This window comes from Cricetulus griseus, assembly GCF_003668045.3.
Source record: "Cricetulus griseus strain 17A/GY chromosome 1 unlocalized genomic scaffold, alternate assembly CriGri-PICRH-1.0 chr1_1, whole genome shotgun sequence".
Taxonomy (NCBI): Eukaryota; Metazoa; Chordata; class Mammalia; order Rodentia; family Cricetidae; genus Cricetulus; species Cricetulus griseus.
The window spans coordinates 22,203,518-22,224,700 of record NW_023276807.1 but is presented as its reverse complement, the minus strand read 5'-3'; the positions used below and the strand labels follow the sequence as shown (position 1 = coordinate 22,224,700).

The following is a 21,183-nucleotide window of genomic DNA, read 5'->3' as shown; positions in this document are numbered from 1 at the left end:
AATCATTCTCACACAAAAGCAAAGGTACACCTATGACATACATGATGCAACTGACTTACTAGCTCACTGCCTTTACAAATACTTTCACTGTCAGGAACATCCGTGGTTTCTAATGTTAGGTTAAAACCAAAAGCGCAACAGCAAACCCTGCATAAGTTCCAAATGCAACATCTACTTTCACATTGCTCACCGTCTTTTACTATGACTGGCTTGAGAAATCCTTAAAATAGATTTAGGTTATACATCCCACTTCAGAAAATAAACTTTAAAATTCTGATACCTTTTCCTAATGTTCATATCTGAGTCCAAAAGCCTATTATATCTAGTGAGCTACTTCATGAAAACATTCTTTGTGTGTATAAGTCAAAGTCAGAGCTGGATGTCTTCCTGATATGCTTGCCACACTGTTCTTTGAGACAGTCTCCCACTGAACCAGAGCTCACTGTTTTAGCTCTGCTGGCTAGCCAGCAAACCCCAGGGATTCTTGAGTTTCCGCACTCCTCGGCTGGGGTTGCAGGTGCAAGAAGCTGCACCTGGCCTTTGCTTCAGTGATGGGGTAAAATTATACCCACTATTTATTCAAATTATCATGCAGACATTTGTTTGTCCTATTGCCCAAGGTTACAATCTAGAATATATCCTAGTGGTTTTCAACAGTGGCATTCTAACTTTACACATTTTCTGAAATTTGCATTGCCTTCTCAGCACTTCCCTGGTGAAATCTACCACCTAGCTTAAGCACTGCTAATAAAAGGTACCTACCGTTCAGTCTTTGATGTAGGTATACCAAAATTTTCCCTATTCTACTCTTTGCCCAAATATTGGCCATTATCTTTTTAAAAACATTATTTATGAATGCAGAAAGCAGAGCTTAGGTTACAAGGTTACTCAGGTAACAGGTATTTTCTAGATCTGTCCATCTACACACTCAAATGGTATTTACAGCTAACTTTTGTAGGCTTGGAGTTTGGTTGTTATTTCGAGATAGGGTTTCTCTGTGTAGCTCTGGCTATCCTGGAACCTGTTTTGTGGATCAGGCTAGCTGCCTGGTTGCCTCTGCCTCCTGAATGCTGGGTGGCATATGCCACCACCACTCAGCTTATGCTTTAGTTTTTAAATCAAGACTTTTCTCCCACAGTCAAAATCTACTCCCTTTTTAAGACAAGCCTTAATTATATGAGGCAGCATTTTATAAAACCAGAATGCACACAAGCGAAACAGACAGGCTGGCAGTATACTAATTAAACTAGAAGTAGATTTTAATCACTATAAAGAGTGCTAAAGCATGCCACAAATGGCCATAATTCCATACTATGAATTCCTTAATTTTATAATAACTTCCTATGAGAATAAAACACTGCATAACATTTCGACCTTATTTTTTTCCATAGTGATAAACAAATGAATTAAGATAGTTTTAGTGAAAATTAAATAACTCTCAAGTCAGTATTCATCTGAAAAACTATGAAAGACTATCTTCATTATTTCATTTTGTTTATTCATCTGACAACTGAGAATACAATTTTATTTTATTTGAAAATTTCAACACTATTTATAATTTAAAAACATAACCATTAGTAAACACCAAGTAAAAACTTCCAATATATTTACAAAAATTTATTAAACTAGTTACTACTGCTATGCAAGAACAAAAGTCTAAAATATAATATAGAGGCTAGGTGTGGTGGTTCATGACTTTAATCCCAGCACTTGGGAACTAGAGGCAAATTTTGACAATATAGATGGTTTTGAAAAAGAGGTCATTATAAAAACTAGATATGTGAAAAGTCAAAGAGATCTTCACCATATCACTTTTATTTTTAAATAAAAATGTCAACATTAAAATCAATTAAATTAACCCAAATTTATCTGCAAACCAAGCTGATTATATATATGATCTCTTAAATAAAAGTACTGGGAATATACTACATTGTTTACAAAGTTTGATTACCAGGGAATATTTAATTAACCTATTTGTAAACATACCTACATGCGTGTCGTTCTGGGCTCTTGGTTGTGCTCTTCTGAGGAGGCGTTCATAGAGGACCTGCATGCTGGCCTTGGCTAGTCATAAGGGTTGTACACAGCACTAGTTACTACACTCCTTTTACAACAAAGCTTACTTGAATTTTCCAACTTATTAATAATAGACTTAGTGTTGATAGGGCAACTGGTTAATTAGCTTATTAGAATTACAAATGATGTACATTCAAGTTTAAATTATTTTCTTTTTTAGTATTTAAATTATGCTGCTCAATATTCCTTATTCCACTATTATTTTGATGTTTTAGTTTCATGGATTGAGAATTTTAATGTTGACAAGAGTCTTAGAGACCAGCTGGGTCAGTTCCCCACTTTCCCAAGTGTAGATGTTAGGCTCGGACAGGCTATGCAACTTGCCAAAACCTAGACTCCAGAAGTCCTGACTCTTGTTTTATGAGCTTCTTTACAATGAAGCTCTTTGAATCCAACCAGTATTTAATGATATGTCCTCAAAACACAATGTACATCATTTATCTAGGAAAAAAGAAGAGGGCAAAAGAGCAGAAAGGAATTCAAAGTATTATTTTAAAAGAGGGAAGAGTTTACATTAGTTTTTTAAAGCATGGTGCTTAAGAATTTTAACTCCATGCTTATTTGAAATGTTAAGAAAAATATTAAGTGATAGAAAAAATATAATATATTCTCTAACCAGGAGCTACTTTATATCCCCTTATTAGAACTAGTGATCATAATGATGTCTAATAATTAGTACATTATATACCATGGAAATATATTAGTGTCCAAAATTCAATTTTACTAGAACAATGACAATCTCAGAATGTGAAATGAAAATTTTTACTTTAAAAAATTAATAGTATTTTTAGATATTTCTCTAGAGGATATACTCTAGAGTAAACTACAATCTACAATAAAAAGAAAATATAAATAGTAAAGTTTAAGGACACAGTATTACTAATAAATATTTATTGAAAATGAATCCTAATTTTAAAAAAATCCTTAGGAAACTATCATATGCTACACTGACTGGTTATACTTTTCAAATAACACAATAAAAAACATATTGTACTATTTCACCAGTTAATTCATTCAATAAATATATTCTCAGCAATATTTTTTTTCTTTTTAAAATTTTTTGAGATAGGTTTTCTCTGTGTAGCCCTGGCTCTCTTGGAATTTGCTCTGCAGACCAGGCTGGCCTTGAACTCAGAAAGATTCACCTGCCTCTGCCTTCCAAGTGCTGGGATTAAAGATGTGCACCACTATAGCCCAGCAATATACTAATAATCTTATTCTCTAATATTTTTATTTCTAAAAGTAAAGTGTGGACTTGCTTGAGAATTTTGTTTTCTAGTATTTTAAAGCAAGTCATTTGGAATAAGGCTCATACTCACTTAATAACTAACTCCTAAATTTATAAGGGCTTTTTTTAGATGTACAATTTTATAAAATAAATCTGTGAGAGGATATTATAACTAAATGAATTATTAAATTGAAGTTAGACTAATAAAATAAAAATAGTGCTAGCACTAAGCTATTTGACAAGAAAAATGTTTCTGTTTGGTTACCAGTTAGACATTTTGCCACCAAACACGTTTCTTGTTTTTTGAGGAATACTTTTTCCTCACTTACAATGTGGCTCCTGTGTATTTCCATTTGTAAATATGATATGTTAAATCTACATGAACACTCTGTGCTGACAACCATTGTCACACTGATCCTTTAAGGACCCATGTAATCTATCAAAATCACAAGACACTAAGTATTGCTGTGTGAATTTCTCCTGTCCATGCTAGCAACAAGGTGGGTTGTTACCACTGCTGCTGGGGGAGAGAGAGGGAATGGGGAGGGGGTAGGGGAGAGTTATCTAAGATGCAGCTCTGTCCTTTCATCTGCACCTAACACTGTGCCTGGCATAGTAGTTATGTTAAAGTCCAATGAAATAACCCAAGGAGTGGTGCCTACCTAGCATTTTCTCATAACTGAACTGAAGTGAGGTTGCAAAGTTTTGCAATTTTTTATAATGCTCTTGAAATTTTCCCTTATTTTCATTTTTTGTGCATGGGTGTTTTGCCTACATGCATGTATTCACAGTACATATATACAGTGCCTTAGGGGGCCAGAGGAGGTCAATGGATTCCCTGGGACTTGAATTATAGACAGTTATGAACCACATGGTGGGTGCTGGGAATTGAACCCGGATCCTGAGGAGGAATAGCCAGTGCACTTAATCACTGAGCCATTTCTTCAGCTTCCCCTTATAATGTTTTATAACCTCAAACACATAATTTAAAAACAAAAACCCTCAACTAGTCTCAAATCCAAAAATATTTAAGATAATAGTTATCATTTTAGAGAATGTATTGGTACTGTTAAAATACTTAAACCCTTGAGGTACAAAGATATATAACAGGAATAGTGGCTAAGTAAAATTTCAAAAATTCTTAACTTGTTCAATAGTTATAAAAAGACCTCATTCTGTCAAGATAATTGAATAAGCTTTTTATGAGCTAATATTTGATAATTGAAGTTTATAAACTTGCCACGATGCCAGGCAGTGCTGGAGCATGCCTTTAATCCCAGATTTGGGAGGCAAAGGCAAGGGGACCTCTGTGGGTTCGTGGCTATCCTGGTCTACAGAGTGAGTTTCAGGACAACCAGGGCTACACAGAAAGGTCCTGACTCCAAAAACTAATGAATACATAAATAAATGAATAAATGAATGAATGATAAACTGCCCATGAAACATCTGAGAAAAACTGAAGCTTGATTTAAGTAATTCTGAAATGTTCAAACACTGAGCAATGTTATTGTTTCTTACAGTACTCTGAAAGAAAGAAAGCCCTACTATAACTTATAGCCTAAATGTCTGTACCACTTAGGATGCTCAAGTGTGGACTTCACTTACCTTCCCCAGACCCTGCTTTCTGGCACACTCTTAAATTAAACTTCAATAGGAACAGAATACTGACATACAACTTGTTATTTTAAAAATCTACTTAAAGATTCACTTCATTTTAGCACAAAGAAGTTATTTTTCCACATTTTAAGGAAAAGTTTTAAATTTCAAAACGTAATTATCAAGGGTAGAGAAAGAGAAGTGAGAGAGCAAAGTGAAGCAAGCACACAACAGAGGAAAGCCGCAGCGAAGCTGGTCACCAGTGAGAGTGGAGAAGAGAGAGACTAGGAGAGGTCTGGTCACTTTTAACATACCCAGTTCTAGTTTCTGACAAGAGGGAATCTCTTCTGTTACCGTAATGAAGTAGCTGTGCAATCCCTTGAAGGCTAGCAGCAAAGTGGCACAAAGTGTATAATGAAAATGATAGGCATGACGCAGGAAGGGTTCTGCAATGAGGAAGCTACAACCCTAAAAAGAACAGATTTGGAATATAAAATGTTAGTACACAAATGCATTATACTTGAAACCTTGAAAAAAATAAGGGGGAAAAAAAAAACCCCAGCCAACCAACTTTTTTCCATTTAGTTATCCAAAAACATGTAAGAAATTCATTGGTATTTTGTTGCTCATCTAAGTGATTTAAGTATAAAATGTGGCCATAGCAATTTCAGCCATTATGGGTTTGTGTAGACATACTGATGGAATTGTGACTTTGTGTTATGATGAGGTCCCCATTACAACTCTTTTGGAGACACTGCTTTCACAGTCGTTACGTGTATCTCTTCTTTCCTAACAATGGCCATGCCCATGCTACTCTGAGCCCACTCTCAAGTCTGCCATTCTTAAAAGGCTTTTTTGGATGTTCCCAACAGTTTTGCCAAACAAACAATGGGTGACAATAACAGGTTTACAAAGGTCACTGTCATTGATCATCAAAGATCTGTATTCACTAAACTTGGTAACATTTTAAAGTAAGAGGCTGATGTTTATAATACATACTTAAAACTAACCAGTTGGTTATGATTCTACTTAACTAGATCTTTAAGTTATTGAACTCAAATAATTCATCAAGAAAACTACATTCACTTACAGATAAAAAACTCAAAACATTTCTTTTAAAATAGGGGGAGAATATGAAAAAGGTAATACGCATATTCAATGCTTACATCTGGTGACAACTGTTTTGTGTAGTTCATACCAAAGACTACACTTTCCAGAGTAGGAATCGCTGAATCTTTGCTTTGTGCTGGTGCATTTCTATTTAACCAGGTATTCTTCACAGGGCGAGGAAAGCTGGAGGAACAGGCAGCACAGTATTACTCTTAGCTGTCCATTTTCATGTAGGATATTTACAAAAGAAAATACCACAAAAATGAAGTGCAAGGGATGTGCAGCATTTTAAGTTCTCTTGTATTCTTAAATTTCCTTTTAATAATTAGAATTTATAAAACGTACAATGAATATAAAGGACTCTAAGGCTAGATACTTGAGATTGCATCTCTCTTTGAGAAACTAGGGACTGAACTAAGGATCTTACAAATGCCAGGCAAGCGTTTAGAATGCCAGGCTCCAGCAAATTCTGAGGGCAATTCTACAACTCACCTACTAAGCTGGTAAGTCAGATGTGTGTGTGTGTGTGTGTGTGTGTGTGTGTGTGTGCTTTATGTTACACACACACTGCTTAAGTATGACCCATAACAGTTCTTACAATCAGATTTGTGTTAGAAATTGTAGACAGTTCAGAGATCAAATCTATGGGGTATTTTTAGATAATGTAACTGATTTGAGAGTTCCATCTACTGCCTGCATTACCAAAGATTTTTATTTTATGAACCATATAGCATAATTGTATCTTATACTAATGAAACATAGTTTTTCTCCCCATGGAAGTAGTTAGAAAAAATAATTACCCAATGAATCTGTTACTTAAAATATTACATCTATTTAAGGATTTATTTTCATTTATTTTAATTATGTGTATGTGTAGGAGCAGGTATGTGCACATGAGTGCAAGTACTCCCAGAGGTCTCAGATCCCCTTGGAGCTGGAGTTACAGGTGGCTATGAGTCACCTGATGAAGGTTATGGGAATATAACTTGAGGTCTCTGGAAGGTTATTTTGTGCTCTTGACCCCTAAACCATCTCTGAATCCCAGCATAACACAATTTCAAATTAAGAGTATTATGTCATAATATAAAAATGCTGATACAAATTCATAAAATTGTTTAAAATCTTAAAAAGCAATGACTGTTGTATGACAGTTAAAAAGAAGAAATAGAGGATCTAGGAAAGAGATTAAAGAACACAAAGAATACATTCATATTCTCTTACACATAACAAGTTAACAGTACAGCATACCCAAAAACTATAATAAATTAAACATTAAACTAAGTAGAGAATAAGCAATGTTGCATGATTATTTCTGTATTATATTATTTTACTTAGCCAATTAGCTGAATATAAAAAAAAACTCCATTTACTCCATATTTCTGCAATAAAAACATTATTGATACTAATGGTCCATGTATATAACAGTATTAATATTATCGATTATTAATTATTTACAATTATTTATAATTATACTTATTTATTATTAATCACTTATAATTTATTGTTATTTATAATTATATAAACAGTAATTATCTTAACATAAAATGAAAATATATCAATAATTATGTACTTAAAAATTCTTTACTATTTCAGTTACTTTGTCAGAGTATGTTTTCAGTATAAAACAGAAAGAAAAAAAAAATCTTAGTTAAATTTACCTTATTAGTGGCTGGTGTAGTGCAACCAATGATGCATGGACTGTAACGGATACAACAGAAAGGTGGAAATAATCAAACATCACATTCACATGGTGATGAAGTCCTCTATAGAGGCTATAGTGCAGCTTCAGGGTTCGACTACTTATTAGTTGTAAGGCGTTCAGATCATCTGCCCTATAAAAACCGATAAATTTTCAAATAATTATGAAATATTTAGTAAAAGCTATTATTTAATAAATCACTTAAAATTATGTTTAAAGGCTAAATTATTTACACTTACAATGAGAGTAATTTGCAAGCATCAAATTGATGAGGCAGCAATAATTAACATCCATCTTAAATCCTTCAGGGAGGATTCTATTTCTTACAAGGTCAAACCCCCAAATAATAAATAAATCCCCCAAAGTATGTCAAATTATTCTTCGTGCACAAGATTTTATGTGTTGCTTAGAGACCCTGAACATTTATTAAATGCTTAGTGAGAATCCAACTCATAAACAAACCACTTCCTAGTCAGTAGAGATTACTTCCATTATATAGTCTGTCATATTCACACATACAGAAAAAAATGTCATGAAAATTATCCAGATAACCTCTTAGAAACCCATGCATACATTGCAACTACCTGTAGCTAGTGAATTACCTAATACTTTACAGCTTATTCTACTCAAGGAATTGTTATGACTTGGTTTTAAAAAGTATAAAGAGGTGCAGTAGTTATTATGTAAAAGTATTATCCTGCAATGATAATAAAGAGGATACTTCAAACAGACTTCAGTAATGTGACTGCCTGGTATAACACAGTCAAGAAGTATTATAACACTTGCTTAAATGGAGGGAAAGCTCTCAGAAATAACACCCTTGCTTTAAATGAATAAAAGCACAAAGTGTGACTGCATGCCTAGGCATGTGGGCAAATTCAGAGTAACTGGTATCTCAGAGCCTTCAAGGGTTAGAACTGAACTAGAAACACCCATTATGAGTGTCACCAGTCCTGACCATTTTGAGTATCAACGCAGTCCCACCTAGAGAAGCCACAACTCATGTCAAGAAAAAGTCACCAATAACCAATGGAAGAGAAGTTAAGTGCCTTGTGGTATTGTTACTTACTACAGCAACTGTACAATATTTTTAAAAGATTTATTTGTTTGTTATATACAGTGTTCTGCCTGCATGTATCCCTGCAGGCCAGAAGAGGGCACCAGAGGTGGTTGTGAGCCACCATGTGGTTGCTGGGAATTTAACTCAGGAACTTTGGAAGAGCAGCCCCTGTTCTTAACCTCTGAGCTCTCTCTCCAGCCCAACTGTGTAATTTTTAGAGTCTAGGGAAGAAGTTCGTAATTTCTCACCTTGTCTGATTTTACTACCTGGAGCATGGGTATGGAAGAGTAGTCCCAACCTTCTTAACAGACTTTCCCAGAAAAAATACAAGCATTTTAAAAAAGGCAAGAATGAAGTGGAGGTTCAGAAAAAAGGGGGGGGGCATTTCAAATAAAGCCATGAGTATCTACAGATGTTTAATTCTCTGAACAGCCAGTCTACTTACGAACAGTCTCCATCTGTGAAATGTAGATCCAAGGATAACAGAAAATTTATTTCTTCAAGGGTTTCTTCAATCTAAAGAAAAATGTATAAGATGGCTAATATTTATAATGTTACAAATAGGCACTGAAGTCCCACAGTAAGTAGAAATAAAGAGATGTTTACCTTTCTTTCATCCAACAACATTTTAACTTTGAAGATCATGACATCATTTAAAACAACTTCTTCATTTTTGTATAGGATCTGAAATGTTTTACTGCAAACCAGAGCATCATGAACTGAAGCTGGAAAGGCTAATGTCATACCTAAAACAGATGAGATATACAACTGAGAGGTAAAAAACAAATAGTACAAGTAATTAAATACTATGTTAAAGTACTACAATTTGATATCACCCCATTGTCATTACCATTTCTGATAACTAAAAAGTAACCATAATTATGCAAATTCCTGTATAGAATTTTCTCTACTTGAAAGGCAAGTGAGGAAATCCTAGATATTTTAGAGTGAACATTGATCTGTTAAACACAGAAAAGGTGCCACTTAGATTTCCACAGCTGAAGTAAAAAGAGATACAGCTGGATTTTTGCCTTTGTTACTGGGACAGAAGACTACAAATTTTCTGCGATCTCAGATTTCTTTTGTAAGGAGGTGACCCAGGATGGGGCTGCCACACCACCGTGAAGACAAACCAAGATTAGAGAACTGGCTTCCAGCCACAGGAAGTAAGGTTACTATCTAAGCAGGTGTAAAGGAAAAGGACTGGGGATTTGAAATTATGTTGGGGGATAATTCAATCAATTGTTTATACTTAATAACACTTTGATAATAACTCTGGACAAAGAACTTCTTTGGGCATGTGAGTGATGGCAATTCATCTTGGTTTTATGGGAAGAAAACAATGGAGGCTTACATACAGGACTTCACATATTCAGTCCTACTTATCTCTCAAAAATTTCTAAAAGTTACTTAGTGTGTCTGTGTGTTTACCCTTGTGTGTGTGAGTTCCTTTAGCCACTGTGCCATCTTGCTGGCCTACATTTCTTCTTTTGACTGGCTCTGTTGGGACACTTTTGTAAAAATAATAAAGCTATACTAATATGCATTTTCTTTAACTGAGTGAATTCTTTTAGTGAATTACCAAAATTAGCAAATAGTTGAAGCTTCAAATTTGAACTCAGTTGGCTGCTGCTGGCCATTGAACTTGTGACTGGAATCTAAAGGAGGGCTGTCTTCCTAACCTATGAAATATGGTTTGCCCCCAGAAATATTAATATATGAGAGAAACAGTGTAGAGTCCAGACAGCTCACAAAAGACTTCCATATGGGTAAGGACATAGAGAGAAAGCAGGCAGCTGCAGCTTAACATGCTACTTTAGTCAAAGGAGGGTGGGGACATTCTGAAATGACCTCTTAGCATAAACTCTTCAGCAAGGTGAGAAGGACTGAGGTATTCACATTAGAGGAGTAACCCAGCAGGGAAACCCAGCAGGACAAAGAATGCATTCAGATAGAAGAAGGCAGAGTGACAGATTGGGACATGTGAAGGGGTGACCAAAAGAGAAAATAAGCAATACATCATAGGAACAAGGTTTCTCAAGAGAAGTTATATGCACACCCTGACAAACTTCACTTGGTCTTAGGCTGCCAAGATGGCTCAATTTGTCAAAGCTCTTGCCACATAAGCCTGACAACTTGAGTTCTATCCCTGGATCCCAAGGTGGAGGAGAGAATCAACTCCTGCAAGTTGTCCCTCTGACCACCACACCTGGGCTGTGGCATGTGAGTGACTGCATATGCACGCATGCTTGCAAATAAAATAGTTTTAAAGTGAGTTTTACAATGTATATACAACTTTTCTGTAAGTTTGAGATATTTCAGAATACACATTTAAAGGAAAACCAACAGCTCAAAAATTCCATTCTGAGTTTTAGAGAACTAAGATGGAGGAAGAAAATTTCAATACAATGTAGGTTTTATGTAAAGCCCTCAGATAATGCTAATTAGAATTTGTTGCTTCTAGAGGATTGCTCTTCCTGTGGACTTTGTTTTTCAAATGGACTATTTCCTCTCCTGTATGCTCCTTTGTATGTGGGTATTTGTTGTGAACATGTGTGTGGGGGTAAGGACTAGGAGTGTGTAAGGAGGCTAGACATTGCTCTTAGGTGACTTTCTCAATAACTTTCTACCTTATTTTTTGAGACGGGGCCTCTCATTGAACTTAGGGCTCACAAATTCAGCTAGACTGGCTTGCCAGTGAGCTCCTGGAATGTTCTTGTCTCTCTCCCTTGTGCTAGGATTACAGGCAAGTACTGCCAAGTCCATGTACTTTACAAACTGAGCCATCTCTCCAGCCCCTTCCTACACTTAGCCACCAGCACTGGGGCCTCCTTGTTCCTTAGGATGCTTTTAGACACTGTCTCCCTTTAAAATCACCACTATTAACAACGTTGAGTTTCCTATCATTACTCTACTGTACACCACTGACCACCCCACTCATTCTTGCAGTCACAAAGAACCCAATTTCTTAAAGATTTTACTTCTTAATTCAGAATTATTGCCTCCAAAACTACTTACATATGATTCCTTGTGAATAGCAATACAGGTAAATCCTGCACCCTCAACTTTCTAGGTGCTTTTCCTCTTTGTATGCTCCTGCCCCATAGCCTTCCTTAGCTACTCTTTCCTATGGTTATTTCCTAGAATTTTGTATTACTTTTGACTGTAATTCCTCTGCAATGTAGATTTTAATCAACTTCCTGCTATAACTACACCTATCTTCCCAACTTACTTCCTCTGATAACAAGGTCTAACAATTCTCTGGGCCATTTAGGAGTAATCCTATGAGACTTAGGCCTCTTTTGGTCTCTCCATTTTCTTCCAAGTGTCCACTTTCCTTCTTACCACATTTTAAATTCTGTTTCATCATTATCATACCTTTTTTATATACACATACCCTGTTAAGAGAATCCAGGAGCAGTAACATGTGCCAAGAACCCCAGTGACTCTCAAAACTGAAGTAAAAGGACTGGCAATTCTAGGCTAGCCTTAACAACTCAGTGAGACTGTCTCAAAATATAAAAACAACCAACCTACTAACCACCCAACTAATCATCAAACATCCTATTTACATACATACACACACACATATGAATGACATGTGTGTGTGTGTGTGTGTGTGTGTGTGTGTGTGTGTTTTATATGTGGCTATATACTACTCTTGCTTTAATATACTGGCTTGTATATCTCAATTTTGCTAGATCTGGCTCTTTGCCTAATCCATACTTATACCCAAAGCCCTATGTGCCAAATACAACTATTTGGACTGGCTATGTCATGACCACTTCTCTCAAGAGGGCTATTAGTGCTACCTAGCAATCATGCTGACTTCTAAACCTATTTGTTACTCACATTTCTAGGTGACTACACTTCACAATTTATTTTCTCTCCCCAGTCCTTGCCTTCAATTTCTGATAATTTGGGGTTCTTATTTCATGACATAATAACAACAACAATAATAATAATAATCCATCAGAGAATTTCTATAAGCTCCACTACCGTATCTACCTGCAGAAGATCCTAGACAACTTTATTATTTGTTTCCCTTTTTGACAAACAGCTCAAGTTCTTGGCACTCCTCTTCTCTACTCAGTCTATTTTATTTTAGGTGGCCCACTGATTCTCACTTCCTGGTGTCTATACCACAACATGATCAGGGTTAATGTTTGTGAGTACAGCAAAAGTAATGGTGTAATTTGTGTAAACACTGAAGAAGCAATTGACTTTAACTCATGAGAGATTCTGAACTAGAGGCATGAGACTAAATTCCTGATACACAGAAACTGTGATAATGTGGTATTTAAAACTAAGTTGGGTGGTAATTTTTTACACAGCAAGAATTAATTTACATTCCAGCTAGTCTTTGACCTATGTAACTGCACATCAAGACCAATGAATTCCACACTATTAAATCCAATGGAAAAATTCTCAAATCTCATTTATTTGTCAGTATCTGCCAGAGCTACAACTTGTCTCAGTCTTGAACACTTCTTAATTTGCCATTCTGGACAACATAAATTGTGTGTTCTTCTGAGAAATTATCCCACTCATAAGCTAACCAGCTAATCTGCTACAGTTTCCCAGTTACTGGAAGAAGACACAAGACAAAAGATTTTATAATTCCCAGCATAGACACTGGCTGTATATCAGTATCTCACTTCAAGTTGCACTGTAATGATTGGGAGACTAGACAAGTAAATATCAGACGTGCCAAGAGTTTTGGGTTGCTACAATCTTTACCAGCAGATATAGGTAAACCTATCTAAACTTTTTATCAGCAGGAGGCATTCTCATTATCAGACTAGACAGTAAAAAGTTTACTCTATGCTTCAAATAAGACATACAGCTTCCACATTCATACAACAAGGACATGTGTTCAACGATGTTCATATTTGTATATGAACTATTTGTAATAGCCAGAAACTGGAAGCAGCCTAGATGCCCCTCAATTGAAGAATGGATAGAGAAAATGTGGTACATTTACACAATGGAGTACTACTCAGCTGGGAAAAAACAAAAACAATGGAATCTTGAAATCTGCAGGAAAATGGAGTGAACTAGAAGAAACCATTCTGAGCGAGGTAACCCAATCACAAAAAGACAAACATGATATGTACTCAGTCATATGTGGATTTAGACATAGAGTAAAGGATTACCAGCCTACAATACACACTACCAGAGAAGCTAGTAAACAAGGAGGATCCTAAGAGAGACATACATGGTCCCCTGGAGAAGGGGAAAGGGTCAAGATCCCCTGAGCAAATTGGGAGCACGGGAAGAGGGGGTAGGGAGCTATGAGAATGAGAAGGGAAGAAGAGGAAGGATGCAGAAGTAATGAGGGAGCAGAAAGGTTGAGCCAGGGGAAGAATAGAAGAAAGGATATGTGATAGGTAGGGTTTTAGTTGGGGGGTGGTGGGGGGAAGGACAGGAGGGAGAAGGGAACTGGGATTGTCATATAAAACAATCTTGTTTCTAATTCAAATAAAAATGATTTAAAATAAAAAAACAATTGATAAAAAAAAAGACAAAAAGACTTACAGCTTCCAAAGTTGCCCATGAACATTTTTTAAAAGTCTATAATAGGGTTTCCAACCCTCTTTGCTCAAAAGATGTTCAAAAACATGAAGAAGCACACACACACAAAGAATTTTTAGCAATGTACAAAGTCAAATATTAAGATTCTTCACAATTCTTGATATTAGGACTCTGACTAAGCCAAAACAGATCTCCAGGAAACTGGGGAGCCAGCTCATGGGCAAAGGGCTTGCTATGCAAGCATGAGGACTCAATTTTGGATTTCCTACCATCTGCATAAAGACCAGGCATGGTGGAAATCACCTATCAGCACAGTTCTGGTGGGGGACAGAGACAGGAGGATGTAGGGGAAGCTGTAGCCAGCCCCTAAGAAGGCGTGGCTGTAACAGGAGGATGCTCAGAACTTGCTGGTTGGTGAGCTTTTGGTTCAGTGAGAGATGTTTAAAAAAAAAAAAAAATGGGGGAGAGAATGAAGAAGACCCAATGTCAGCCTCTCCCCCACAACATGCATGTCACAGCTACAAATACTATCAAGAGTTCCTTAGCAATCTAAAACGAATTTCAAAGAGATATGCTCCAGGCTCTTACGGTATCTCATTTCTCCCTTCCTTCATTCAGTCATGGTTAGACAAGTGAGAACTAGCAGGAATCTAAATGAAACTTCTAAGTATGCACGCTAGAAACCAAATGGGGAAAATATCAGCCCTTTCACCCTCAGCTAAAGAGAACTAAAAAGAACATCATAGATGTCTTTTACAGGTCTCAAAGTTCCCTACAATTTGGGCTAGGGAAGATTTATCACAAATGGACAGAGTTGTTATGTATTTTTTTTCTAAAATGTGATTTTAAGTTAGCATTTTAATCCTGCACACTTGTGGGTATGGTGTAGTAGCAGCATGTAACTAGTGTTTAGTGGTCAAATCAAAGTAGTCAGCTTTGGTGACCAGCACTCAACTTCCCTCTCATGTTATTCTTTTTACACTACTACATTCACAAAATGGCTTAGAAACAGGTCAAAGCATACATATACTCAGTTTACTCAGAAACAGCTTTTCAACATGCTACCTCCATGAGGTCAAGAATCACAGGCCTTTGTTCTGGACCGAGCACTGTTCTGTTAAACATAACAGACATTTCATGAGTATATTTGAATACATTACCATCTGACTTCTTGATTTAGTGACCTATTTTCTTTTTCAAGTGATGATTTGCATTTTGCTGATCAGCTATGTTTTACACACCCACCCCCCTGCTTTTAGACTTTCTTCAGATGTGGAAGCTTAGTACTTACATCAATCTACATCTTAGTTCCATCACTATCTAGCTACATTTTCACTTACTTGGCTAAACAAGTACCTTTGAGATCTCTTATTGTACTTTTGGAATAAGTGAGCTTTTATTCAACCTCACCTTATTGTTGCTAGTATTGCAAAGAAAAAGACAGCTGCATAAGCAAGCGCCATGCCTGTCTCGTGAGCTCACAGCACAGATATTCAGGCAAGTAATTTCAATATTCCCTTCACAGAATGAAGCTATTCAAATGGGAGCAAGCAAAATGGAAGCTTGAAATGCCAAATGAACTTAAAGGCTCCATAATACATAAAATCTGATGATGAATTTTCTACTCATGGCTGTTGAGATTAATGAGTTACCAGTTAGAGAAAATGATTAGAGACTTGATATGAATTGCCTCCAGTTACTTATTTTCTTAAATTATTTTTAAAGTACTATTCTTTAATGTATTTGATATTGGGTTGTTATAATAGGATTTTATTTCTGAGAAAAAAAATGAGTGTTCCCAGGGGGCATAAAAGGAAGCTGGTCTCTGCATTCTAATACTTACATTGTTTACTATTTGAATGACATGTCTAAATCAACAGTTAAACCGTATCCATGCTTGCCTGTCTACTTATCTACCAATTTGGCTAGATCAACACTCAAATAACTAGACCACCCTAAATTTTTTTCTAGAAACCTGAGCTTTTTTTTTTTTCATGCTTGATACTCACTTCAATTTAATAAAAACCTGTCCTCGTAAACTGTAAAAAAACAAAAACAAAAAACAAAAAAAACCCACAAATGCTGCTGACAGGTTTTTCAACCTATAAATTCTATCAAACAAACATTTACCTACAGGCATATGTACCAGGAAGAAGGTAGCAGAAAGAGAAAATCTGAGAAAGAGGTAGGAATGTAAGTACTTTCAAACTAACTGATCTTTTAGCTATTTGCCTGTATTTGGACAAAAGAACCTATCAGAGGGGCTGAAGAAATTGCTCAGCACTTAAGAGCTCACTTTCTTACTGTCATGAAATGTAGCTTCTGCAACAAGTTTCAGGACATAAATTGGTTTCAAAGGTCCAGAAGGGTTGAATAGCATACTGGCTATGCCATTCCCATTACTGGATCATAAGACCCCTAACAAGATTTATAATTCTGATTTACTGTCAATCAAGATTGATTAGGGACAGAAAAGGGTACTTTTGGCAGGAATCTGAAACAAGTAGCAGCAGTCAGGGAGTCACTTAAGGTCTTCAAGAGTAGGAAAAGTACTCATGAGCTACTGCTAAATCTTTTGGTAATTTATTTCTCATGCTCTTCCTACTCCCTACCAGCAGTCAAGAAGAAGTAGAGAAATGTTCTATGAAGTTTAGGCCAAGATGATTTATAGAAAAAGTTATGGCAATTATATGCAATTTTCAACAAAACACATTAAGCAGATGCAACACTTTGACATTAATTCTATCATCTAGATTGATCTAAATACATAAGGCTTACTTCAAATACTAGATTTCCATTTGTCACTGACTATTGCCTATTGATTCTGGCATCCATAATCTTTCTTAGAATTATTCTGTAATACTAACCACGACTAGAACTACTAGTCCTCCCAGGGAGTTGTTTAGAATCTAAGAAAAATTAGGTACAAGTAATTCCTTGAATTACTAAAATATTTTTAATTGTAACAAATTTCAATCTCTTAAGCATGAAATTTGCTTCTCCCCCAAACAAATTATACCTAACATGAAAAAAGTGCTATTTCTGTTCAATACAGTAACACTATAAAAAACATACTGGGTTTGTTACTTCTAGTACATTCCATTCTGGCCTTTCACATAGTAATTTGTTAGGAATCTACAACTTATGTAGTTTTGTATATGTTCTTTCATTTCCTCATCTCTTTTGAGACTTCTAACCCTTACCCCCAATTGGAATTTTCTGGATTAACTAAATAATCCTATACCCAAATATTTGAAATATCAATGTTTTCAAGTTAATTCCAAATCAGAATAACCAAAATTTAAAAAAAATGTTAGCGTCAGCATAAATTAATTCATCCTTAAAAAAATGTCATGTCATTGTGAGAAAAACATCAACTGTAATTAATATTTACAATTTTCACATTTATTATATATAAACATTAATATGTCATACTAATATATTATCTACTGATAAAATATGCATAGTATATGTTATATTATGAATATAAATATATTGATATTTCCATATTTATATTATACATTAATATATAGTTTATTACTATTTATATTTTTACATTATATTTGTTTTTGAGATTACAAGTACTGCATTTATGATTTCTATCTCATACTCTATCCCCAATTCATTTTGTATGCCCCCAACTCCTCTCAATTTCATAATTTTGTCAATTACTATTCCACCACATAAATGCAAAATTTTGCCTTAGTTCTCTCCAAATTTCATTATACTAAAGTAACTGACTCTGTTTAAGAAATTCAATCCTTAAAAGCAGTTAACTTTAGTTGACCTTTTTGAATTTACATAAATTATACTACCAGCTGGAAAAGTATTTCATAAAGTCTGAGGTTTTTGCAATGCACCCTCAAGAGATAACACAGAGCAAGACATGCCACCTGTTGGGCTTAAGGAAGTTCACACAGGAGCTCCAAGTCTGTTTGTTGGAAATGCAGCTCCAAGTTGGAAATCACTGTTGCTTTACTACCTGTTTTTTGAAGTTTAGTTGTGAGCCTAGCCTTTAACAGCCAAATTGTCTCTCCAGCCCCCTCTGTTCCTTGAAAGTACACTTACAGAAGGTTTTGTTATGACAATAAGCATGCATATGTATGTATGTATGTATGTATGTATGTATGTATACACACACATACACACACACACACACACACACACACACTATATAACAATGCTATTTTTCTTTTGTGATCATAATAGGCTCCCTGACTACTTTGATAGCACTTTCAAAGGTAAACTTCTATTAAGCACAATAACACATTTCATTAAATCTAACTGGAACTAGTATGATAAAAAGATAACTAACAATTCTAATGTCCAGTAAATTTCTTTAACTATCAAAAGGACTGTATTATACTAGGCATAACTTTAGGTTTGGTGTGTTGTTATTTTTATAATGCTTGGAAAACTACAATATCAGGTTTATAAGACAACTCTTTAGAATTTTTTTTTTGCTAACCATTTCACTTCCTAACTACATGGAATAAAAACATATACAAGTTGAGTATTTCTTATCCAGAATGCTTGTAATAAGAAGTGCTTAAGGCTTGGAAGGCAGAGGCAGGCAGATTTCTGCGAGTTCAAGACTAGCCTGATCTACAAGAGCTAGTTCTAGGACAGCCTCCAAAGCCACAGGGAAACCCCTGTCTCGAAAAAAAAAAAAAAAAAAAAAAAAAAAGCTTAAGGTTTTAAATCTTTTTTTTTTTTTTTCAGGTTGTGGAATATCTGTATATAAATAACATGCCTGATTTGAGACTCAAGTCTAAATTAAAATTTATATGCAGCTTATACATGAAGGATGGCAACAGTTTTATGCAGCATTTTTTAGTGTACCTCTATAGCTAGGCATGGTGATATACAGCTGAAATACCAGTATTCCAAATGCAGAGTCACAATAAAATGCAGAATTCAAAAGCATATTGTAAAATTTCATTATATATAATAGTCTGTTAATTTTAAATCAAGAATATATGCATTTTTAGTGTGTACCATTTTAAACCTTAACTTACACAACTAATACCACACATATCTATCTATGTGTATTTCCACAGAATTTTTATAAACATTTTCTCATGTGTTCATTTGTAAGAAACTAAATTAAACTTGTTTTACTGATTTCTTAAGAGGGAAACCATAATAATCCGATTTGGTAACTCCTGCTTACAAATGAAAAATGTAAAAGTATTTATAAAATATTATCATTGACCAACATGTTACTTCAAATTCTTATTTTTAACTTGAAAATATTTCTTCACTTACCTGTTGCATTTAACAAGCTGGCTTCTACTCTGTGGGGAATTCTGGGTGGAATTTTCATTGATGCACGTATTTGGTAAAAGCTAAAAGCAAAATAAAATTAAAGGAAGTCAGTTTAAAACATGTGTTCCTATCTCTACAGTTTGTATGTATTAAAACAAAAACTGGACCCAATTCTACCAGTTTTTATAGTTCCACCAGCTTTCCTAAACACTTCATATATACAATTATGAAATATTAGTATATCATGAAACCAAAAGAGAAACTTAGCATGTATAAAGATGAACAATAGAAACAGAAGCAAATATACATAGTAGTTTTTACTGTACCAGTCATGAATGTGAAGGTAACCTACAGGATTAGAGAGGCATCTAAGAACTTTATCACACAACTGATTTATTTTTCTTTAAAAAGATAATAAAACTGGGCTTCCAAGAGGCCTAGTGGCTAAAGAAACTTGCTGCCACTCCAGATCTGATGACTTAAGTTCAACCCTTACAACTTTCATGGAAAAAGGACAGAATTCACTCCCAAAAGCTGTCCTGACTTCCACATGCAGTGGTTCTCAACCTTCCTAATGCTGTGACCCTTTAATATAGTTCCTCAAGTTGTGATGACCCCCAGCCATAAAGTTATTTGTTGCTAATTCATAAATGTAATTTTGCTACTGTTATGAGCCATAATGTAATGTCTATGTTTTCCAGTCTTCAGTGACTCCTGTGAAAATGTCATTTGACCCTTAAAGGAGTCACAACCAATAGGTTGAGAACCATTGCCCTATTATATTTTTTGAGACAAGGTCTCACTATTTAGCTCTGGATGGCATGGAATTCTATCTGTAAACCAGGTTGGACCTGAACTCACAGAGATCCATCTGCTTTTGCCTAGTACTAGGATTAAAAGTGTGTTCCACTACTCATTTTAATTTTATTCTTAATTATGTGTTTATGTGTATCTGTACACATGAATGCAGGTGCCCATGGAGGTCAAATGGTGGAGTGGATCTCCTGGAGCTGAAGTCACAGGCAACTGCGAGCAGCACAACATAGGTACTGGGAACTGAACTCAGGTCCTCTGAAGAGCAGTATATGGTCTTGACCAGTGAGCCCCAGCAATAGACATCATTAATTAACTTTCATCCTCTGACTACATTTAATATTTAGTGATAAAGCAGTTCACATAATGCATTCCTGCTGCTTAGTGTGATGCTGTTCCTAAAACTGTACAACCGTTAGAGTTGGGAGCTGAATTAACCTCCTTTCACAGAAAATTGTTCCTACTTGTAAGACTGAAAAACAGGCTATATAGTATTTGGCAGACACTTCCTGCCACTTCAAGGAAAACAAATGGCAGTACTGCTTGCCAAAGATAACAGTTAAGTGTTCAAATGAGAATTGTCTATAAAACAAGTTCTAGGCTAGCCAGGGCTATGTAATGAGACTCTTTTTCTCAGGGAGAAAAAAAAAAGATAAATTTAGATGTATATTGGAGAGCTGGACATTTGATGTTTATTTTTCTTTAATAATTTGAGTAGTTTAATTCATTAAACTTGTAAATAACATGAAGATGGGAGAGGACATATGGTCACGTTAGAGTCAAGAGTTAGTCATGGTG

The 21,183-nt window shown here is 35.3% G+C and overlaps 1 protein-coding gene across 6 annotated transcripts in view; it reads right to left on the bottom strand.

Moving 5' to 3' along the window:
• Fam135a (family with sequence similarity 135 member A) overlaps window positions 1-21,183 on the bottom strand; it is a 69,547-nt gene that overhangs the window by 25,863 nt on the left and 22,501 nt on the right. For all 6 annotated transcript variants that reach the window (XM_027392814.2, XM_027392812.2, XM_027392817.2 and 3 more), the window contains 7 exons: window positions 19,573-19,652; window positions 9,376-9,515; window positions 9,215-9,285; window positions 7,669-7,842; window positions 6,067-6,193; window positions 5,215-5,368; window positions 1,987-2,064 (listed from right to left, as the gene is read on the bottom strand). In XM_027392814.2, coding sequence (XP_027248615.1) covers window positions 1,987-2,064; window positions 5,215-5,368; window positions 6,067-6,193; window positions 7,669-7,842; window positions 9,215-9,285; window positions 9,376-9,515; window positions 19,573-19,652 — 824 coding nt within the window. The remainder of the gene's footprint in view (window positions 1-1,986; window positions 2,065-5,214; window positions 5,369-6,066; window positions 6,194-7,668; window positions 7,843-9,214; window positions 9,286-9,375; window positions 9,516-19,572; window positions 19,653-21,183) is intronic.